Source organism: Acipenser ruthenus, chromosome 9 (genome assembly GCF_902713425.1).
Source record: "Acipenser ruthenus chromosome 9, fAciRut3.2 maternal haplotype, whole genome shotgun sequence".
In the NCBI taxonomy this organism is placed as follows: domain Eukaryota; kingdom Metazoa; phylum Chordata; class Actinopteri; order Acipenseriformes; family Acipenseridae; genus Acipenser; species Acipenser ruthenus.
The window spans coordinates 22722280-22747074 of record NC_081197.1 but is presented as its reverse complement, the minus strand read 5'-3'; the positions used below and the strand labels follow the sequence as shown (position 1 = coordinate 22747074).

The 24795-nt window shown below is 39.5% G+C and overlaps 2 protein-coding genes across 11 annotated transcripts in view; one reads left to right on the top strand and one right to left on the bottom strand.

The window, feature by feature from the left end:
- LOC117405865 (microtubule-associated tumor suppressor candidate 2-like) overlaps positions 1–10576 on the top strand; it is a 71500-nt gene extending 60924 nt beyond the window's left edge. For both annotated transcript variants that reach the window (XM_034009311.3, XM_059029724.1), the window contains 3 exons: positions 5441–5560; positions 6609–6706; positions 8280–10576. In XM_034009311.3, the coding sequence (XP_033865202.1) occupies positions 5441–5560; positions 6609–6706; positions 8280–8487 (426 nt within the window). In that variant the 3' untranslated portion in view covers positions 8488–10576. The remainder of the gene's footprint in view (positions 1–5440; positions 5561–6608; positions 6707–8279) is intronic.
- A 9801-nt stretch (positions 10577–20377) lies between these two features.
- Positions 20378–24795, bottom strand: part of LOC117405868 (high affinity cationic amino acid transporter 1-like) — a 72641-nt gene continuing 68223 nt past the window's right edge. For all 9 annotated transcript variants that reach the window (XM_059029722.1, XM_059029719.1, XM_034009318.3 and 6 more), the window contains one exon: positions 20378–24489. In XM_059029722.1, the coding sequence (XP_058885705.1) occupies positions 24287–24489 (203 nt within the window). In that variant the 3' untranslated portion in view covers positions 20378–24286. The remainder of the gene's footprint in view (positions 24490–24795) is intronic.

Sequence of the window (24795 nt, the reverse complement as noted above, 5' to 3'; positions counted from 1 at the left end):
TACGTACGGCGGTAGAGGTAGGCTGGCTTTGGCTTCGAGCTTCAAGTGACTCTTCATCTTTGTTGCTATAACTAACCTTTTTCATAGCAGGTAGGACCTTGTGTGACTCCAGGTAGTTCATTTCATCACTCGGCCATTTGGGTGGGACTTGAAAACCCTCCAACTCTTCCAAAACCTTAATTTTAGCATTTGAGGCTGCTAAAGCGGTTTGTAACTCCAGCTCTTCTCTCTGAGCCTTTAGCTGGATTTCCTGTCTGTCTAAAGCTTGTTTTTGCTTCAGAGCAGCTGCTTGAGCTAGCAAAGCAGCTCTTTCTACTTCAGCCTTTAAACGTGCAGATGAGGCAGAAGATGAAGCTTGTGAAGAAAGCCCAGTGTGACTTTGCTTTTTCCTCCGAGTAGTAAATGACGCACTAGATATGCTATCTGATGGCTGTACCTCTTCATCACACTGCCTAACTTGCTCCATACTTCTTCCATCCATGCCTCTGTTTTCTCTATGAATTCTCTGAATGAACTAGCTTTGGGCTCAAACCAGTTAAGATGATCATCATTCATATCCTTCTCTGATTGCTGCTGAAGTAGCTGTTTTACAGATGTGTTTAGCTCACAAAATTCCCCAAACAGCTGGCTGAGCTCAATCATCAGCTTGTTCTTAATTACTTCCAAGTTACCATCATCATCCATTAAATAATGCATCTCATTCATTTTGCCTGTCAGCTGACCTAGCTTGGCTTTCCGTGAGCCGATGAGACGATTCTGCGTTTCCTCCATAGCTTTCACTGTAGGTTTCACTTGCCTTTTAACCACAGGTAAAACAGCTAACGCTTCATCACCATCCTTGATGACGTAGCTTAGCTAGCACAGTACGTTCCAAAGCACTTCCAAAGTATAGCTGCGTCACACTAAATACAGCAAATGGTCCAATATTCCACTAATATTCCTTCACGACGTCCGACACATAGAACTAGCAACGAAGGAGATAAATCCGGAACTGTACTATCCCTTTTTACTGTCACATAAATAGCGAAGGCTACACTGAGAAATAAACAGGACTTACTTTGCTGTAGAGTTTGCCCATTCAACGCGACCTTCCGTATCCTTCTTTGTACTTGTCCTAGTATCCAAAAGCTACTTTTTTTACACGTTCACTTTTCCAACCGGAGCTGGGTTTTCTTACTATGTGTATGTGTAAAATCCAAATTTGCATAGCTTGGGCTGGTATGGCTGACGCGTATCCATCTAACGTTATCCAATCCACACAGACTCCGTAGTAAAATAAAGCAATACAACTTTTATTCCTCAGGTTTCCACAGGTTAGTATTCACAGTTATTTTACAGGATCTTCAGCGTAATAACAGATAAGTTATTGACTGGTAATTTCCACAGAATAATGAAGATTACACGACACGGTAAGAAAACCGTGAGGCTCCAAAGCTATGTCTACAACAGAGTAACAAGTGACAGTTATTTTCCGAATTTATACAAAAGCGCGCGAGCCCCAGAACCTAACAAAGCTCGCTCTCTTAAAGATATACTACCCTATTACTGTAAATGCGTAATAGACAAATATAATGTATCAAAATATGTCTTCTCATAAATAATATAGGCAAAAAATACTAATTGGCTCCTACACACAGCGTTCAGTTATTCTGCTAGTATCAATAATTCATGTATCAATATTGTTAACTAAAGGACTGACATAACTATACAATTATGGGTAATATTAAATATTTTAACTATCAATCTATGTTAAACGTAAGGGTTTTTTTTAACCATTCCGTGTTGCCAAGATGTTGATTCTCCGCGGACATCTGCTGTTCCAATGGTCTGTTCGTGTTGGTGTTGTCAGAGTCTCTCTCCGAGTTTGAACCTACTGATTCTGAGGCATGTGGCTCGAATTGATATGGGAGACAATCCCTGTTTTCTCTCTGTACATCAGATCCATCACTACATCACATTCATAAGAGGTGTCTGAAACTGATAAAATTAGGCTACTCTCACTTTCACTGTCGACGTCATCCATGCTGGCAGATGCAAGGAGTCTGAGGTCATAGTCTCCTGGCCCCACACCAGGAAATGGAGATCGCCCTCTGTGTATTTCTGGGTATTATTTGATTAATATTAAACATAATTTGGTAAAATGAATGTGATTATATGTTCAAGTGAGACCTGTTAATATTATATTGTATGTTTATGGTAACAGTCATGTTCCATGTCATAGGCTCCTTTATGACTTTAAAGAGCAAAAAAACACTCTTCCGGTCTGCTGGTGGCAGAGTAGTCCCGTTCTTTCCCATTCTCGGAAGCTTAAATCCCATTGTTCATGTTCTCGTTATACTGTCCTTGGTAGCGGCGTTCAAAGTCCAGTATATCCTGGTGGAAGCGCTCGCCCATTGTGCCGTAGTTCTTCACCAGAGTCTCAACCAGCTCCACATAGTTTTCGGCCTTGTGATTGCCCAGGAAGCCCCAAACCACTGCGACAAAGCTGTTCCAAGTCGCTTTCTCCTTACTAGTGAGCTTCTTGGGGAATTAATTGTACTCCAGGATCTTCTTTATCTGTGGTCCGACAAAGACACCGGCTTTGACCTTTGCCTCAGACAGCTTAGGGAAGAAGTCTTGAAGGTACTTGAAGGCTGCCGACTCCTTATCTAGAGCTTTGACAAATTGTTTCATAAGGCCCAATTTGATGTGCAGTGGTGGCATCAGCACCTTCCAGGGGTCCACCAGTGGCTCCCACTTGACGTTGTTCCTCCTCACAGAGAACTCGGTCCGCTGTGGCCAGTCCCGCCTGTGGTAGTGTGCCTTGGTGTCCCTGCTGTCCCAAAGGCAAAGATAGCAGGGAAACTTGGTAAAACCGCCTTGGAGACCCATCAGGAATGCCACCATTTGGAAGTCTTCTATGACCTCCCAGTCGTACTCATCATACTTCAAGGCGTCCAGCAAGGTCTTGATGCTGTTGTAATCCTCTTTGAGGTGCACCGAGTGAGCCAGGGGAAGAGACGGGTACTTGTTACCATTATGGAGCAGGACGGCTTTGAGGCTCCTGGATGAGCTGTCAATGAAGAGGTGCCACTCATTCTGGTTACAGGCGATTCCGATTGCCTCGAACAGACTGGTCACATTGATGCCATCTCAGAAAAATGCAGATATGTATCCACTTAGGCAGCTGGAACTAAACTGAACTGGTGGGCTTAAGGCCCCTGTATTTATACTACTATTTATATTACTGGAAAGTTCTAGAAAGTTCTAGAAGTTACTCCAAGTTTACTCAGCACTGAATCTATCTGGAATGTTCTGGAAAATAGGTAAATTTCAAAATATCACTGTCCTGGTCACAAAAGCAAAGTTTGTGGGGAATAATAGCTATTTTCTATACTTTTGAGGCATAAGCAATTAGGAAATAACACTTACTACCCAGGAACCAAAAAAAAATAAAAATTTGTTACACAGTGTTATATTAAAACATACTGTGACAGGGTCTTACGTCACGTGCATGGATACCCGCTGTTTACCAAGTACAGAGAGACACTTGGGGGTGGAGTTGAAACGTCGGCACAGGCGTGCAGGATTTATTAATACAAACAGAAAAGAAAGTAAAGGTGGTCATGTGACGTTACCAGCCATGGTAATACACAGAGGACACATACAGCAAGCTGTACAAAAGGCAAAATAAAACACAGTACAAAAACTACAACTAAAAGGTGCCCCAGAGGGCGAGCGCTAGCCTTAAAACGAGGCGTCCCGCTGCAGGAACCGGCTACACTACGCAACCCTCGTTATACATCACAAGGGATCACAATCCCCTAACTAACCTACTCATGAGACGGTATTCATACAACGACTCGTGCTGCTTCATACGGCCTTGGCTGGGCATTGCCTTCACAAGCACCGCTTGCAGTCTCAGCGGTCGTTCCTGCAGAGCGGACCCTCTCCTCCCGAGTATACGCTGCTCCCCTTTGGCATGGCGTTGCAGTCGCCCCGAACCATCTGCCGTGGATGCTTTTGAACTGACAGACACTCGGTCAAGACCCGCCCACCTGCTGATTGAGGTCCAGCACAGCCAATCACTTGCTGCCCTTCCCCTCAACCAAACCTAGCAGACAGAAAGTCTCAATCGAGCGCCCGTCTGGAAACAATAAATGTAATTAAACAAATCAACTCCAAAACGACATACAATAAACTCATTTCCCCATACAACTTATATCCACACTAAATACACACGTGCAGGGCAATCGCCCTGCTACACATACTGAAAGTAAATGCATGCTGTGCTTCCTGGCTCCTGTTGAAGGAGGCAGCCTGAGTTGATGCATCAAGTAAGCAGCTCCGGGTTTTACAGATTGCTGCAGGCCTAACTGTTTCAGCTTCACCATGTTTACCATGTGAATCTTCACATAGCACCTGCAGGGTTGTGGGGCAAGTGACCTCTTTGCGGTCTTGTTTCTGCACAAAGCTGAGCTGCCCTCCCCTTCCCCTCCTATTCAAAGTGTTGTACAGTTCCCTGCATGCTGTGCTACAGGAGTTGGTGCAGGTTATCTTGAATCTTTTTTCATGACTTTTTGAGATGCATCATCCCTCAACCAATAATCAGCAGAGTTTTACTTATTGTAAGCTCAGTCTGTAAATTCCCCAAAATAAGAACTTATAGTCAATAAAATCTTTAAGGTACAAGGGACATATGTGTCCCACAAATAAGAATGATGCTAACTTTCTTATTTTTGCAATGAGATGCACAAAATAGGTTTCAAATGTACTGACAGGTTGGATCTGGTCACCCAAGTTGTCAGTTTCCTCGTGATACTTGAGTGACTCTCAAATGTATTTTAAGAAGAAACCGTTTGAACAACCGCTCAATTATTTATATACTTTAAGGGGTAAATAGTAGATCTATAGTAAAACCAATTGTACAGTATGTTTAACTAACAAAGGTGCATAAAATAAGGAGAAACTAGAGAATTAATTAAAGTGAACACAAAGCTACATCTACCCCCTTCCATTGAGCTTCCAGTTGGATTTCAACCAATAATACCCACATAATCACAGCAATGAAATAGATCTCTCATTGTGGAACAGAGCCCAAGTCACTGCATGCTTCTGTACCTGTACCATTGGTGATAAATTGCACTGTAGCTGTCTATCGTTACCTTTTCTATGGGGATATTACCCTCCCAAAAGCCATAGGTGTCTAGAGCACCAAATCCTCTACCTGCCTGCAAAGGCACATCCAATTATATCAAGTTGTTAGTTATCAGAGTAATTGTATACCAGAAAAGTTACAGAGAAAAACGAGAAGCCTGACAAAGCCTTGACAGGATAGACGTGATATATATACAGCTAATAAAATGTGTGTGTAAACATTCTTCCATCACTTTCTAGGAGGCTTATGATATATGTACAGCTAATAAAAAGTGTGTGTGAACATTCTTCCATCACTTTCTAGGAGGCTCTGGCCCCCTATCAGCATATAGAAGAAGATATGAAGAGTCTGAAGCAAATTCTAGAGATGAAGAATCAGCAAATTCATGAGCAGGAAAAGAAGATAATGGAGTTTGAAAGATTGGTGAGTATATGGAGGCATTGTATTAGGTTCAGATCAACTCAGAAACTAATTTAAAGTAAAGATTTTCCAATGTATTGAGAGGAGCAGAATTATCTGATCCTTAAAAACAAGGCACATATAATGTAAGTGGTCACTTTGTTTTCTTGAATTGTATTTAAAACATGATTCCTCATGTAAGCTGTAAATGTGTACATCTTATGTGAGAAATCGATAGTACAGTGACATTTTTATTTTCTTCAAGTTTCAAATCAATAATGAATCTGTTAACCTAATGTTTTTCGTAATTATTTGTGAAATGTTGTACAGTGTTGCATGTTTTATACTTCTATATATGGTAGTGCTGGGACGAACACAGGTTTTTCATGTTTGGATATTCACTCATAATTTAAATATTCATTCGGATATTTGTTCGTTTTCAAAAAGTAATAAAAGCCATTATATTGCTCATAACGCAGGCAGAGATAGCATAGCGGCAGGGTCAGGGGGGGTGGCCCGTGTGTTTGCGCCTTTATTTTATAGCATGACGTTATGCTATGTAACACGTGAACCTGTACAGCAACACGTAAAGTAAAGAAATATCCCAGGAGTAAAGAATACTTTGTGTAGGCCTTACTTTACCCCAGTGAATTAACTACAAAACAAAGGATGTCAAATAGCAGTTCAAGTTAAACATTGTTTTGTTTAACTGGTTTGTTTACTTTTTGCAGTCTAAAACTTTTAAATAGAGGCTTGAGCTGCTGTGCTGATCCTGTGTGTGCTTTTTTAAATTATTATTATTAATCTCACATATCACACAGAGCTCTTTTTCATTTGCCACATTTTTTAAACTGTCACGCAACTTCTGGTGAGGTGATAAATAAGTGCAAGGTATTTTTGTCATTTCTAGTGAATACAAACATCTGATTTTTGTATCCGAATACATGTCAAAAAATATTAATTTGGATATTTGTCCCAGCACTAATATGTGGCAAATGTGTATTTTGTCTAGATTTCCACCCCTACAACAATTGTTTACTTTTTGGATTTTCCTTGCCTATTATTTTAACAGGCTGAGAAAAATGCTGTATTACAAGAAAGAGTTCAAGTGCTTCAACAGCAAAATGAAGACCTCAAAGTCAGAATTGATAGAAATGCCGCCATGTCAAGGTTTGCTGTTCTGTTTTTTTCCATTTACTATTAAAGCAAGTTTCTAGAACACTCCCCCCCATATTTCCGGAAGTTCTCAGCACAAGGTCAAAAGGTTATTTAATGTAGATTTTTGTATCTTAATTTCACATTAATAAAATCCAGAGCAAAAATGTATCTTTGGCAGCTAGCCTTATAAAAGTTTGTCATAGTAGAAGCAAAGTGTAATAAATAACAGTGAAAGCATAGTAAAGTGTAGGTAAGAATTGTAAAGCACAGAGAGGTATGGTAAAGCAAATAACAAACATGGCAAATCATGGTAAATCACAGTAAAATTACCATGAACATTTACTGCAGTAAACTTTTATAAGGGTACAGCAAACCATGCAGCATGTAACCAGGTGCACCTGTCTTAACATTTTTAAGCCGATGGTAATCTCTCCTCGATTCAGCACCAATGGTCTACTACAAGCCAAAAGTTTGGAAGTGATAAATGATTTACAAAACGGGGGGTGGGAATTTTGTTGCCCATTTTCCCACAAACAGACCCCTTAACTCCTAAATATATTGGCATGCCTGAATAGATCATTATCTCTATAAAGATAGGCAAAATATTTAAAATGAGCAAGACATCTTGCAGGTAAAACGCTACCCTGAAATGTTCTCCTTTTTCTAGGAAAGCAGTGCAACTGGGGATGGGGTTGACTGGTAACCTCACTCAGACTACTTGCACACTAAATGTCTTGGTATCCCTGAATAGATAATCATCTCCTCTTTAAAAATAAGAAAAATATTTTAAATAGCAAGTGGTACCCCAAATACCCCAAATTTACTACCAATGCTAAATGACTGTGGAACATTTGCTTTTTATTTTACTCCCCAAAAAAGTTACCTGAATTATGACTGCCAGGACTGCTACAATATTCAGTGTAGCGTTGTCCTTGGCATCCATTAGCCAGACACCTAGGAAGAGAAAATGTCACACACAGTCATTCCGCATTCGTAGTAAGTGGATCATATTTGGGATGTGGATTGCTCATTAAAATGTTTTGTATATTTTTAAAGAGGTACCGTACCAAGATATTTCGTGAGCATGTTGTCTGAGTGAAGTTCATCAGGCAACAAACTCACCATCCACAGTTCTACTGCTCTCCTACAAAAAAAGAGGACATTTCAGGATACCATTCTACATTCTTGCTCATTAAAATCTTGTGCATATTTTTAAAGATATCTAGTAAGTAAGGGGTCTGAGTGAGGAAAAGTCGGCAATAAAATCCCCACACTCTTTTCTTCATGTTATTTAATTATTTATCCATGCAATTCTCAGTGCTGGATCAATTATTTTCTTGCAAAAACTTAAGAAAAAGTAGATTTTTTACACCCAAAGTTTTCCACATGGAGGAGCATGCTTAAAAACCAAAGAAATGAAATCTTTCCTTGGCACTGTATGCTGTATTAACTTTCAGTGCCTGGTTTGCAAATTAACTTTCATCCATCAAACCATTGAATAGAGCCCTACTATAGTTATGCTTAGCACTGATAAAGGGTCACATTAACTGTCTTCATGTTTTAAATTCTTCTCTTTGGCTTGCAGGGAGTTATCTGAGGAGAATGCAAACCTGCAGGAGCATGTGGAGAAGGAGAGCAATGAGAAGAAACGGCTGAGCCGCACAAACGAGGAGCTGCTCTGGAGACTCCAAACTGGAGAGCCCATGAGCCCTGTGCAACTGTCACCATCCTCCTCGCCCATCCACCGTGGCTCCCCGGGCCCTATGTCACCCTCCAGAATCACTCCTAGGTGAAGGCTGGAGGAAGGGCTTTCACTGAGAGATGTCCAGACCCTGACAGGATGAGCTGCTGGCGGACTCCCTCCAAACAGCCCCTTTCCCTGAGCTGTTATCATTCAGTACCTTAAGATGCACAAGGCAGGGCTGCTGCCCAAAAGCTTCTGCAGGTGTCCTTGTTAGCTGTAGGCAACAATTTAAAAACCCTGCAGTGTAGCTGCTGGCTCTAGCTTCCTGGCATCTCATACTACCAAACAGCACAGTTTAAAGTCTGGGTATCAGCGAGGAAGACATCATACGCTTAAGCAGGCCATCATTTTCACATATAGATAGTATATAACTGATCAAGTAGGTGGCCAGGACAGTGACTGCTGATTCTCAATATTGTTTGATTAAACACTATTTACTTCGGCATCTCTGTAAAATAGATGCATCTGGAAATATACTTTTGCACATTGCGCCTCTTTAAGGTCGCCACCTTTACAAATCATCTGCTGTACCTTCAACTTTGGCCAGGAAAACGCAAGTTTCAAAGAAGCGCCTTTAGGCTACCATTAGGTGGCATTCTGAGAACATTTACACACCAGCAGTTTACCATGGTTGAAACTCCTATTGCCTTTCTAAAACAATCTGCTTTTTAAACAGCTCTTCACCTGCTTCTCTCAGTCTACTTGTAACCAAACTAGGCGGTTTACGGGACAAATTATGCTCCTAAATGAGACAGTTCAAATATGTAGTACTACCAGTACGCATTTTTTGTTGAAAAAGAAGCATGTACTGTATGTAAGTCTTCCAATTGTAACTGACGTTTATTTTAATGCACTTGTATAACTTTGAAAAAGGATCATACTGTACCCCTGGGCATTCTTAATGTTCTGTAGTATTTGAGCCTCCTCCTTCTAATATTCTGGAATGAAAATTAGCCAAGGTAGGCTCAGTGTAGGTTTAACTCATCCTTGTCCAAGTCCAGGTAAACCTTAACAACACCTCCCATAAATAGGTAGTGTTTAAGGATCTCTCAAAACTGGAATGGTTTAGGAAAAAGACAAACAAGATGTATTGAAATATTGATGTGCAAAAATTGAATTTTGTAAGTTCAGGGATTTTGTTGTTTATACCTAACATATATAACATTTTCTAAGGAGGAATGTTTCAGTTGCTTGTTCAGTTTTTCCTCCAAGCCTTTTACACCCACATGGCTGGAGCTGCATTGAGAGCTTGGTTAGATGTATACAGTGCATATTCCAGATTTCAAACATTCAACTCAATTTCAAGAAGTGTAACTGTGATCTATGGCATCAGTTTCTCACATTCCAGTCAGAATCACTGATACCTACCAGTTTCAGGGTTGTAAAAGTTATCTGTTATGTGAAAGAGTAAGAGAGTATTGAGCTTGGCCTAGAGTCTCATCAAAGCTTATGATGAATAAACCTGAGGTTGAGCCATCACATAGAAAAAGACCCGCTGTCGCCTGGACAACGTATTGCCTAGGTTACTGATACATTGCTTCAGTAAGTCATGCACAGTGCACCAATAGTACTGTAAACAAAGCAACACGATGAAGGGTGTTTCAGTATACAGTAGCTCATCTATCACTAAATGGAAAACCCAACCTACTGCTGTTTAACAGGTATAATATAATTGAATAACATTCAATTCAAAAACTCAATTCAGGTATTAAATTCTGCACTGACTGCTTTTGTGTCCCTTAGACACATTGTGCACCCAACAATTGATTGTTTGCTCTACCGTGTGTGGGCTGATCTAATTATGTGTTTGGGGGAATTATTTAAAACGTTTCTACTATTTTGGATGTTTCTGTGCAGATTTGTGTAATATGTATATATGGCTCTTCTTCATAAGGTCATACTTCATACCGGTTAAAATGGAAGCATGCATTATGTTTTGTTTTTAAATTATGTTCAAAAATGTATTAATAGCAAAGGAAATAAAACTTGTGTGGAATGAAACAAGACCATGTATGTATATGTTGACACATTTTGTTGCACTTATGTTAAATGAGATTAAAATATCAAAACACAGGCCTTTGTTAATTAAAGTTTCTGTCCTTTTAAAAATAAAATAATATAACCTTTGCACATGGCAACTGTCTCCACGCTCCTAAAACGATTGTCAAATACATGACAACATCCTAGTCACCCCCTTAGTCTTTAACTAATTTAAACTTTTGAATGTAGTCACCTTAATTATACCCTGCAAGGGATACATATCGCCAGCCATGAAGATATAGTGGAGGTACGTACATGTAATGCCACTAACATTTGTACATACTGTATATCTAGAGAACGCCTTATCAAATATATGTTACATTTACATATTTCCATGCATGTAATGTATTTAGGATGTAGGTCATTGTACTTGTTCATGATACTTATGGCTCTAATCTACAGTGTGCCTGTTTGCTTTGTTGCATATCTACACACTTCTAGTCAAGCTGAATTTATTAGAAATGTGTTAACATTTCTTTGTGGCATCGGTGGATATATGTTATCATCAGTGGCTGAACATGATACGGTACTCAATCAAGTGGTGAAGAACTTTACTCACGGAGAGATCACCAAAAGGTTTTTTTTTTTACATGAACATGCATTTAGACAAAAAAAATGCCATAATTACCTGTAATTCGATTTCTTCCGGGTCAAAATGTACCACACATGAACCTCTGATCTCGTTGCTAGCCCAGAAGAAAAAGCCAAAGTTTTCCGGATGCAGAAACTCTTGTGCAGTATTGCATCCAGGTACCAGGGAAGGAGGGAGGGAAATATAGGGTGTGGAGTTCATCTTGACCCGGAAGAAATCAAATTACAAGTAATTCTGGCATTCTTACCGGTTCTGATCAATTCCACACATGAACCCCTATGCCAAAGACACACATGAACCCCTATGACAAAGAGATTATAGTGAGGGGTTGGTAGTGTTATTATTGCGAAGCAGTGCTCAATATTGAGTGTGCAAAAGAAGGTTGTGAGCTAGTGATGTCTAGACTGTAGTGTTTTCTGAAGGTGAGAAAAAGAGGACAGGCGGCTGCATTGCAGATGTCTGATAGGGAAACATTCTAAGAGTTAGATATTCCCCCGAGTGAGTGTGCTTTGATGTTTTTTTTCTAAAGGTCTGCCTTCAAGGATATAGCAGGTCTTTAAACATTCCGTCAGCCAGTTTGCAATGGTTTGTTTAGATACCGGCCTCCCAAGGGTGTGCACAGTTTCTATATTTTTGATCCTGAATATATAGTAGACAGCTCTTTTCACATCTAGATGGTCTTTATTCCTCTGCTGAGCTGTGAGGCAGGGGTTAGAACTCTGGGAGGATGATGGCCTGAGATAGATGGAATTCTGTGACTTTTGACAGGAAGTTGGGATTTAGCCTTTAAAGAACTGTGTGTCTAGATCAGGGGTTCCCAAAGTGTGGCCGGCAGGCCAAATGCAGCCAGCGAAGACGTTTGGTACGGCCCACCAAAGCCCACCTTCAACCCTTTCTCACCACTTTATTTTTACATTTTCTGAAAATTTTATATAAAAAATTGCGCAAGTAATTTGGGGAAAATTAATAATACACAGCAATCAAAGTTCATAAAAGTTCCCTAACATACATTTTTAACATGTTTTGGATCAAATCTGGACCCTCTCAAGCCAATTTTATTAATTACGTTGTTACGGTCATTATATGTGCACTGTCCCTTTAAAAAAAATAAAGGCGCCTATAGCGCACAGTAGATTTGTCGTGCTGAAGGAAAAAAACATGGAACCTCGTAAGAAAAAGGGTTCCATTGTTGAGGAGAGGAGGACTTTTCAAGAAAAATTGAGTAGTTCCTACTTCGTTATCGGAAAGAGTAAAAAAGCACTGTGCTTGATTTGTAAACAGCAGATATCTGCCATGAAAGAGTACAATGTGAAACATCGTTATGAGACAAATCACGACTCTCAATAGTCTTGTGGGCGATCAGTGAAAGAAAAACTTGAACAGCTACAAAGAAAACTATCAGCTCAACAATCCATTTTCAAAAATGTAAGTAAATCAAGTGATGCTGCAACACGAGCTAGCTATGTGGTAGCTCACGAAATCGCAAACAGAAGCAAGCCATTTATTGACGGCGAGTTCAATAAACACTGTATGGTGAAGGTGGCTGAGATTGTATGTCCAGAGCAAAAGGCTGCATTCCATCAAAATGACAGTCACACACCGTATAGAAGACATTGGCAGCGATCTAAAAATGCAACTGATTGAGTGTACTGAGAAGCTGGGTGCCCTGGACAAGAGCACAGACATCGGCAACACGGCACAATTACTCATTTTCATTCAGAGTGTCACGGAAAACTTTGAAATATCAGAAGACCTACTCAGTCTCGAGAGCCTCAAGGATCAAACAAGAGGGGTTGACATATGTGATGCTGTGTGTCGCGCTCTTCAAGAGGGGTTGACATATGTGATGCTGTGTGTCGCGCTCTTCAAGAGGGGTTGACATATGTGATGCTGTGTGTCGCGCTCTTCAAGAGGGGTTGACATATGTGATGCTGTGTGTCGCGCTCTTCAAGAGGGGTTGACATATGTGATGCTGTGTGTCACGCTCTTCAAGAGGGGTTGACATGTGATGCTGTGTGTCACGCTCTTCAAGAGGGGTTGACATATGTGATGCTGTGTGTCGCGCTCTTCAAGAGGGGTTGACATATGTGATGCTGTGTGTCACGCTCTTCAAGAGGGGTTGACATATGTGATGCTGTGTGTCGCGCTCTTCAAGAGGGGTTGACATATGTGATGCTGTGTGTCGCGCTCTTCAAGAGGGGTTGACATATGTGATGCTGTGTGTCACGCTCTTCAAGAGGGGTTGACATATATGAGGCTGTGTGTCGCGCTCTTCAAGAGGGGTTGACATATGTGATGCTGTGTGTCGCGCTCTTCAAGAGGGGTTGACATATGTGATGCTGTGTGTAACGCTCTTCAAGAGGGGTTGACATATGTGATGCTGTGTGTCGCACTCTTCAAGAGGGGTTGACATATGTGAGGCTGTGTGTCGCGCTCTTGATTAACACAACTTATAGTTGTCATCCCTGGTCAGTGTCACATGAACATCATGGACATCGTTAAATCCAGAGGTCTGAATCAATTTAAGGCCTTTTTGGAACAATCAGAGGCTGGATTTGGGGATGTGATCTACTTCAGAGCTGTCAGGTGGCTAAGCAAAGGGGCCACTCTGAAGCGTTTTTTTTTCTGTTGAGAAAAGAAATCGCAGATTTCATGCACCAGAAAGGTCAGTATTTGCATCATTGAATGGATTTGTGATCTGGCGTTCCTGACAGATCTTACCTCTCTACTCAACAATCTGAACCTGAAGCTGCAAGGGCATGGGAAGCTAATTTCTTCTCTATTTGACAGCGTTAAGTCTTTTGAGAGAAAACTCCAACTGTTGCAGGGGCTTTTGAAGGAAGGCAATTTAGTAAATTTCCCAGCCTGCAAAGAGCTCTTGGAAGAGAAAGGAAAGGTTTTGGATCACCTGTGCTCAGACAAAAACATCATATCATATGGAAAAATTGCAGGCAGAATTTCGCTTACGATTCTCGGACTTCAGGCGCCATGAGCAGGCATTTGACATTTTTCAGGATCCTTTCAAATGTGCCCCTGAAGGAGCTCCAACAGAAATGCAATTCGAACTAATTGATTTACTGGAGAGTTCACAGGCAAAAACAGCATTTCGGGAGCAAAGCCTGTTACAGTTCTACCAAAACCTCTCGCCAACAGCTTACCCTGCACTTCGCAAGCTTGCCTTTCGAATGGCTTCTCTATTTGGAAGCACGTACACTTGTGAGAAAACCCTCTCCACCATGAACATCAACAAATCCAAACTGAGATCCAGACTGACCGATGACCACCTGCATCCAGTCCTTTGCATTGCAACAACGGGAATCAAGCCCAGGTTGTCAGAGATTGTGGCCAGGAGAAGCCAGCACCACAAATAATAATAATAATAATAATAATAATAATAATAATAATAATAATAATAATAATAATAATAATAATAATAATAATAATAATAATAATAATAATAATAATAATAATACTACAACTAACGTACCTGAGTGAAACTTTTCAGTAGGCTATATAATGAGTAGGTCAACATAATTGTGTGTAATTTGGAAAGGCTCGAGGCATTCTTCTTTTAATAAAAAAAAAAAGCTTATGAACTTTATTTGTGTCCTGTGTTTTGCAGTCGTCCCAATCCCTCCACATGTTATGACAGCACTCAAGCCCTCAGCACTTCTACTTTTCTTAAATTATTATTTTGTCATCTCCTTTCGCTTTCCACGGGGGGAGATGCTCAATGACTGATATCAAGACGTGAAGGTACCATCCAAACAACGTTAGATTACTTTATGCAGCTGAAGTAGCTCGCAATCTTCTGTAATGTTAACAGAGCGACTGTAAGAAACGTTATGGTTCAGTATACAGGCACTTTTTCTGTTGTAGATTTCATTTTATTATTTTAAGAGCAATACTGTATTCAGCTTCAAATACATCGGGAAAATGCTCTTTGTACAGTATTGTAGTTTTGGTGTTCTTGGATCTTCTGTTGGGGAAAGTACTACTGTAGTAACAGTACCCGGCTACATTTTAAAATTGTTACTGTTCCATTACTTTTTTGTACAATGTTTCTGAATACGACTACAGTTAGGCTACAGTACAGTAGCTAGTAGGATGTTACATTGCAATCGTATGTAATTGCATAAAAAGCGCCAATGTAATGGCAGAGAATTTATGAATAATTAATGCTGCACTTTAAATAGAAATGTGTGATTATTTGTTGTATTCAGAAAGAAAAAATAAATAAAAACATCAAGGTAAAATACAGTAACGTCTGTGTTTTATTTCTGCACATTTACTGTGGAAATATCTCTAAATGTCCACACCATGGGGCAGTTTACATAATTTGTTTAATTTGAACTTTGCACATCTCAAACTATTTGTATTGTCCCCAGAGATTTGTATTAAGCTGAGTTCACTGTACATACATTCAGCTCTTAGTGAAGTGGTTAGTTGTACAAGTAAAGATGCATTCTGCCTCATTACTGAAGAATAACCCACAGAAGAGTTTAATTGGTATAGTTTGAAGAGTCTCTATTTCGGTATTATCGTCTTTAATTGTTGTGACCAGGACAATGTAAGATGTTATAGCATGATATTGGTGCTCAAACCTAAGCCTGTTGTATCACCAAGACACAGGATAAAATACAAATACATTTCAAAGCTGCTGGTGTTGCAGTGATAGAAATATACATTCCTAATTTAAATGCAAAAATGTATAGGAAATAAAAAAGATATGATTTGGGACATATTTTGGTTTCATGAGTGGTACATTTTCTTGTGCGGCCCCCCATCCCATGCAACCTCCTGAAACTGGCCCTCCATCACCAAAACTTTGGGAACCCCTGGTCTAGATAGACTTCAATTAGGGCTTGGAGTTAACTTACTCTTCTTGCTGAAAACTATGCCCACTAGAAATGCTGTTTTGAGGGACAAATGTTTTAAGAAGGAAGAGCTTAGAGGGTTGAAGGGTGCCAGTGTTAGCCTTCTTAAAACTAGAGACAGTCTCCACTGGTCTTAGGTGCAGGAGGCCTTTAGATATATGTTGTTGCCATGGGGTGTGCACATGACGGGTGGCTGTCCCACCCAGGAAAGATTTTGGATAGGACTGAGGAAAGAACCACTGTCAAGGATGCTGGAGATGACTGAGGAGAGAACCATTCTCGAGGATGTTGCCAGGCCCTTATTGTAATCTGAGATATAGAAGGTAGTCTTGAAGGGATAGCATGAGTGGACTTTTTCTTTCAGGCAGTTAGTACATCTATGACTGTCAGAATTCCTCTCCCTCGACTGCACTTCTACCGACAAAATCCTACTCCTAGGTGACTTCAACATTCATGTTGACTTGCCTTCCTCCCCCCTAGTGACTTCAACACAATTCTAGACTGTCTTGGACTCTTTCAATCTCTCAACGTCCCCACTCACACCTGAGGACACACCATGGATCTGCTCATCACCAGGGGCCTTAATATCTCCAATCTCTCTGTCTCAGATATCTCTCTCTGACCATTTCATAATCACTGCTAATATTAATCTCCCTACTCCTTCCTCCGCTACTGATACTGTTATCTCCTTCCGTCCCAAGAATCTGCTGAATCCTCTGAAACTCTCAGAATGTGTCTTTGCATCCTCTCTAACTCTCCCGTCCTCAGTTGATGATGTGGTGACCCTCTACAACACCACCCCTACTCATATCATCGACACTGTTGCCCCGCTTACAACCAGAAGTGGAGGTTGTCTGGACTAAAGGTTCACAGAGAGATCTGGACCAACCATCTCGCGAGCTACAGGTGTGTGCTTGCCGTGGCCAGGGTGAAATACTTCTCTGAAATCATAACTATGAGACACGGTAAACCCAATGTTCTCTTTAAGACCATTGACCAAATCCTTCATCCAGCCACCAACAGATCCATCTCCTGTTCATCCTCCTTTCTTACCTGTCATGATTTCTCCTCTTTGTTTCGGAACAAAATCGACAACATCTATTCTACGCACTCCCACAACAAACCCAGTTTACTACTTGACCATCTTGATGCTACTCCGGTTGCCCCTCCTGCCCTCTCCTCCTTCTCTCCATTGCTGATGTTTACAGCTTACTGTTGAAATCAATTACTGCCACGTGCCCCCTGGACCCCTGGCCGACTAACCTTGTCCGTCTCTGTGCCTCTGATCTTGCTCCCTCCATTATGCTCACTCTCAACCTGTCCCTGGACTCTGGCTCAGGTACTGCTGCCCTTAAGCTTGCCCGAGTTACGCCGGTATTCAAAAAACCCTCCCTTGACCTGGCTGATTTATCTAATTTCCATCCCATCTCCAATCTCCCCTTTCTCTCAAAAACTCTTGAAAATAATACAAAAATTATTTTCTCGTGCATCACCCAGCGACGTCTTTGGAAAGATGTAAAGGCATCTCCAAAAATAAACAAAGCACGTAACTGGGTGAACAATGTAATTTCAGATTTTGCAAGGGGTTTAGGGGGGGATTCAATTCGGCACCCCGAAATTAAATATGATCAGGTTGAGTTTTTTAGGGGGGATGGTGTCCATATGAATGACACTGGTAATGATATATTCCTAAAAAAACTCCAGCATGGAATTAAACCACACCTTCTGTAAATATATCCTTCCCTTCCCATACCCACCCTTACACCTTTGTTTTTATTGTATTTATTGTATATTTTGAATTGTGTACATGTATTGTGTATATTGTTTTGTTTTAACAAAAGTGTATTTTTTGAATGCTGTATGATATCTTTATATTATATTCATAATATTTTTATATTTCATTCATGAGATCTGGTGTAAAACATAATTAAAACAAATCAGATAACATTAAGAGCAAGCTCTCACATGGAGCTTCACATAATAATCTACAAGTAAAAAGTATAACCTGTGATATGACGTTTTATCTTTCCTGAAATACAACGACTGGGGACTTTTGTTGTAGAAGGGAGGATCAGAGATTTGCACAGGGTACTACTTTAAATTGGAGAGCTATCTGAAAATATTAGTACAGTATCTGGTGCTGTGTGAGTACATCCACCATGTCAACTAGGATTACAGATGTTCATATAAATACTTTAACTGCACTTTAGGACGGTATGTATAGGAAGCCAATCGTTTTGTGCGTTTCTCAAATTCTATATAAATCTAAAATACCATCTTCCACTAAGAATGTGTACGTTTTCTATATTAAAATAGGTTTAGATATCCCACGTAGACTTGATTAAAATGTCAAAATCAGTATTCTCTACATGAAGAAAAGTGTTTGTACCCACTTTCCCACTCAATTTATTGAAAAGGTTCAAAGTCACCGAGCAATTTACCATGAAAATCATATAACTTTGTTAAAGTGAGCCTACATAAACACTTATTAAAACACTTATTTGCTCACCCAACAGTATGACATGTCCACAAATGACATTTTTGAAAGGAAATACACATTCGGCAAGTAGTGATTTTAACTATGCATAGACATAAATTATACTGACAAAATAATGTTTTTAAAATATTTATTTCTGTCCAATTGTGATAGTTGCCAAAAAGGACGTCACCAACCGCTTCTGAGTTGATTTCCGTAAGGTAAATGCTTTTGACAAATTTGATGCCAACTAGCTCCCTCCAGAAAAGCTCACCTCAATTCCACCTGGAGCAACTTTGTGGGATTTATTCCAGGGTGCATCTATCAAAGACATATGCAATGCAGCGGTGTGGGCTACTCCCCATACCTTCACTAGGTTCTACAGACTGAATGTAATAGATCCTTAAACCCTGGCTTTGGAACTAGTGTTAAGGGAGGCTTCTGAGTCAACCTTTACAACACAGGCATAGAGGTGAGTTTCTACCTCAATTTTTTAGCCCTAGCTACTTGTTACTGGGGTTGCTAATGGTACTACACAAGGCATCCTCTCAGCTTTGCCTTCTAGCATTCCAGTCATTCTGCAATATTGCCCTTGCGACAGCTTGGGTATACTCATCCATTAGGTAATGGTTACATTTCTTACTTGAACAAGTTATTGTCATATCCATGGTTCCCTGAAATAGAAATGTAACCATGAACCTTCAAAGTTGCTGTGTCCATCATAGAAAAAATGACGCTAAGATGTGTAAACACAGTGCTTTTATATCCTCGGGGGTGGGTAGGACTGCGTCACAGGCCCGGACAAGCAGCTTTGGTATATAATATTCAGGTTTCAGGGTATTTGGGATGTAAACACCCATTATGTAATGCTTACATTTCTATTTCAGGGAACTATGGTTATGATAATAACCTAACGTTCACTAATGTTGTCTGTGATGAAAAAAAACAAAATAAAAACAACAAAAATAAAAGTTTGATGCTTTTCTATAACTCTTTTCTGCAGTCCGTCTTCATAACACTTCAAGTCAATTCAGAACAAGGGTGGCCAAAGTTGGCTCTTCCAGTCCTGGTCGTTGTTCCAACCCTGTTCTAAATTGTTTGATTGAACCGATTCACCTCCATCTAGACCCCAAAAGTAGTTAATTATCAATTTTTACCTGTTAAACCTGGAGTGGACACCCCTGTTGCAGAATTTACAGTTTTACATGACTTCTACAAATGTGTATCAAATTAAGCTCCAGGGATGTTACATTCAAAGGAAGTCATATATATCTACGTCATACTCTATTTTTTCAGTTGGAAAGAAACAAAAAAGCCAGCAAATTTCAAAGCTTTTTTAAATAGCCGTTTTATTTACAGAAGCACAAAAAGGCTAGGTCTGAATGATGTCACTCCATTACACATTAAATTGATTGAGACCAAGGTAACAGTAATGCAGGAAACCATTTCAAATGAACTTCATATACAAGTTATCATATGACATTTGATATGGTCCAGGAGAATACATTGTGCACACATTTACATACCACTTAATATCAATATTTATGGATTAATTAATTCATTAATTATGTACAATATTTTATGATTGAATTATTATTAATTTCCCTGGTATCAATTCCTTCTCAAACAGGTATCAGCTTTGTACCACAGTGACCTCTACTGGCAGCCAGACAGTGAGCCATGCTGTGAAAGAAAAAACAGCCATGAATCTGACTTAGAGTATACAACCCAGCACACATTGTACATTCATGTTTTCAGAAACAAGGAAACTTTGAGAAACATATTTCAAGAAACATTGTCTTTGGCAATCAGGTGAGACTTGAGTTTCTTGAAAATGTTTCCTGATCAAATGTGAATAAACAGGCTCTTGTATGTGGAGCTTAACCCTGCTTTTCCCTAGGGGGCTAACATGCACCAGCTCAACAAGTATTTGAACTTTAAATGATCTGTATAGATTTCATCCTATTTTTTTTTATATAGTACATGGTTCTACCTGCTGACTGTGGATTGTAATTGTTTGTTATTTCACAGAAACAAATGACATCATCTTAAATGCAAGGTGATTCTCAACTGTAGTTCTGGTCCAAATGGTCCATGTTTAAGTTTCAAACAAGACCTAAATATTTGATGTGTTAATAATCAATAATCATAAAACAATTCACATCCTCTCATACCATTTTGCGGTAAATATTGCAATCTTATATGAACCAGGTTGAAACAAAAAACAAGGTAACCGTGGCTACTGTATGTTTTATAGAATCAGGGAGACCTGACACAGGGGTTTTATCCCTAGGTTGGATTCGTGTTTCAAGTGTGTGTGTAGCCTGTTTCAGATTGGCCAGGTCAAGAGGACAGCAGGTAAATAATGTGGATGGACTCTCAATGGAGACCAGAGAAACCCATAGTTGAGGGAATCAGTGACAAGGGAATAAACCACTAAAAACTGAAAAGAAAATCCACATCCATTAAAATCTAACATAAATAAGAGTTACACTGGGATCTAAGGGTTAATAGTTTCTACTCAACATCAATGGTGTACAAAAGAGTAAAGCACATTTATACATTTCTAAAGTACTATAATGCAGTAAAGCACATTCACAGCATACAGCAGGTTGTGCTCACACATTCAGGCACAATTAAGTCAGCAAGCCCTACGATCCATCCATATATTTGATCACTCAATTATAAACTCTTGTGTTACACTGTAAGAAGCTCAGTGAAGTAGAAAAGCATTTCCTTCACACGAAGGCATCAGTGAATACTTTTTCTAAATATATTGCTTCATATAAAACTACCACACTGCATCTTCCAAATCAGTATATGAAATGTACAGCTATTATCCCAGTGCAACACAGTTAAAGGCAATTTTTACCAAATCACTTTTCCAGTCAGAAGGGGCATATCATAGAGACTCTGGTAACAGGCAGTAAAATATACAGCTCTGTATGTTAGTTTTGTTTTTTAAACTTCATGAATTCAGCTGATTGATCAGTAAACCTCAAAGAAAGTTAGAACAGTATACAAGATCTCTGTGTAAATATACTGTATGTCAGCAAATGTAAGGGCCGAGTATCATAATAAACATAAGACATGTGGTTTCATTTTGACTTTCCCTAAAAATAAATGTACTGGTTGTACAGGTGCACAAAGAAATGTTACAGTTAACACTGGGCTATATTTGTCAAATGTATGCACATTCTTATCTAAACATGTTTGTTTCTTAGTTATTTTCCAGTTGAATAGAAGTATGGATTGGAGGGCTATAGGTACCATCATTTCTGGAGGTCCAACAGGTGAGCTAATTAAGTCCCATAAGTGCCTGATAGACATAAGAAGAATAGGGCACTGCAAATGGCCATACTAGTGTTCTAAATTCTACAAGCTTAGTTTTTTTTTATTTAGTCGTAGCCAATGATTTTTACCACATTTTTTTTCCCCAATTTAGAATTGTCAATGGTGTTATTATTAATCCCAGTTCACCGCTGCAACCCCCCGGTGACTCGGGGAAACAGAGGCTGACACACGTGTCTTCCGAAACGTGTACGTCTTTTTTCGCACTGCGGATCCGCAGCGAAGCCATCAGACCCATAGTGCCGGAGGACTACACAGATCTGATGGCTCCACTGCAGACCTGCAGGCGCCCTATCAGCCACAGGGGTCACTGGTGCACAGTGAACCGTGGATTGCCCTGTGCTTACAATGCTTACTTATGCTTTACTACACTTTGCTATGCTTTTATAAGGGTAGCTACTGTACAGCAAACATAGCTGAATTAGCCAAATCATTCAGAGATGAGTATGGAAAAGGTCACAGCATCCCCCCCTCCCCTCACACACACACATACATACATATAGGCACACGTTTGTGTGCACTGCCATATGAACGTTCTTCTGGCAGGCAAGATCACAAAACGTTTGTGAATGCTTGAAGTACTGCGTGACGACAGTAAAAAGCATCTCCACAAAATCAGTTCAATCTACTGTAACTATCAAGTATGTGCTTTGAGTGATAAAATATTTTGTTTCCTTGGATCTCGTTTACTAGAGACATGCACTAAGAGCCACAAAATACAAAAATAAGTCAGCATGTCTTATTTTTTGTATATACAGTAATGTTTTGTACTGTACTAAAGTCCCACTGTTCACTACATTGTAAAATAATGAATACATAAATAAAACAATTACCAGAAATGTAGTCAGTGAATTTGGGCAGGTTTTTAAAAAAACAGCTATGTGGTGTTGTTGTTTGTTTGGGATTTTTTAAAAAAAATTATTTTTACATATAAATCTTCAAAAACCTTGGGAAATGTTTATAAAATAAAAAAGTTAAAACTTAATACATACATATTGTCCACCAGAAAAGAGTTAAGGATTCATAGTAAAAGCTTATAAAAATAAGTTCCATATGTAGTACAGTCTAACTCATTATAATGACCCCCCCTGCAACCTGCAGAAATGTTCATTATATCAGGTTGTTCACTATAATAGGGTTTGGCAATTTGCTGTATCAGAATAATGAAGAAACGCCCACATTGAATTGAACATCTTTATACAGTAGTTCGTTCAAGACAACTTCACATTTAAACTGTATATTTAAAAGAAAACATATCCAGCATAGATTGCTTCACATTTTTTGTGCTTTTCTCAATGCAGCTGTTTCAATCTTGTTACCGTGTCATGCCTGTTGCCATGGTTGCAGTTTGTGTGAAGATGGCAACAGTTGCATACGTCACACATGATTCGCAGTACAATATGTTATCTATGAACACCTTTATCTTCGAATTAGCCTACCAAGGTCTTTGTTTTCACTGAGAGAATAACACATTCACACTGGAGAAAGTTCAGTGTCATTCACTACCAAGATCGTTTTTATCCGGTAGATTTTGTAAAAGTGATCGTTCTAATAGGGCTAATTTCCATTGAAAAAAAAAAAAACATTCTTACTGCTTGGATCATTAAAAAAGGTGGTTCATTACAAGAAGGGTTTCGTTATAGTGAAGTTAGACTGTATATAATATGATTACAAATGTATTTGGCTTATGCTTATTTTGTTTGATGTTTCAGTGTTTATAATATGTTGCTTTTGATTCCTTACTATTAAGTTAAACTTATTATATGGCTTGTGGATATTTGTACAATATCATGTATGCAGTGTGAATCGTTTGAATCTCCATTGAAATACAAACGTTATATTAGTAAGTAAAGACTAAATCTAACTTACAGAACACATTTACTGTCCAGTGTAAGTAACTGTCTACCAAAATGTTGGCGGGGCCCAGACCCTCATTTTAAAAAGTGAACCCTGTCAGCCCTCTAAATTCAGCCTTAGAGTTGCAATAATATTTTAAGAAACACACCTACCAGACCGCTATTAACCACCAAGTCAATCGGTTAAACAAAAACTACATTAGATACATTATTTGTGCTCGTAACAAGCTGGACAATACAGCCAACATCAAATAAAAAGAAATAGCTGCTGCACACGAGTTAGCCCTTGTTAATAAACATAAGAGCTTCCTTTGGTAGGCCTCAGTGGATTCTTGTATAGAAAAATTAGATATTCTTAAGTGCTCTTCTGGTCAAACAAAAAGGAACAGGTTTTTTAAACAGCACTGGCCAAAAGTTGTATACGCTGTAAATCTTTGAAGTTCAGGATTGTATCCAAGTATAGCAGCATTGAAAGAGCCATTGGCACACATAAGTTTGCAAACAATACAGCATGATTTATCCCCGTGGTTGTCAGTGAGGATTGGCTGGCAGGATTTATTTTCCTGTGTTCCCTTTTTCTTCCTCAATGTCAAAATCTGCTAGAGCAGAGGCCGGGCGTGGAGGTGTCTGTGACGTTGTTGACGTTGTCTCTGTCTTTAGGGGTCACCTTCCTCCGCGTTCCATGGATTCCTTGCATCTGATTCTTCATCATCCAGAAATGCTTCCTTTTCGGGTGCCATTGTGTCACTATTGAACACTTGGGTTTGTTTGTATCCATTCCTCGCGACCTCTGTGCCTGACTGAGCCAACACAGCCTCTGTGCTATGTCTGATTCCATATCCAAAGTAGATACCGAAGCCTAGAAAAAAATGTTTAAAGAGTAAACTGACAATCTTTGCCTGTTTTTAACCCCTTAAACTTTAGTCCATTGTGGCACTATGAGAATGCATTCAGTGCTGAGTGGGACTGAAGCAACTGCAGGCCCCCTCACAGCGTCTGTCTGCCGAGGCTTACTACTTGCTTAGCAATGCCTACTTGAATTATTATAAGTGATTCATTTACTATTTTCTTACATTTAGGAAGTTAAACTTTGCTGTGAGTGAATCTTAAATCAATAAAGTTCACAAACAAGTATTTAATATTAGTATATATAATAATAATCATA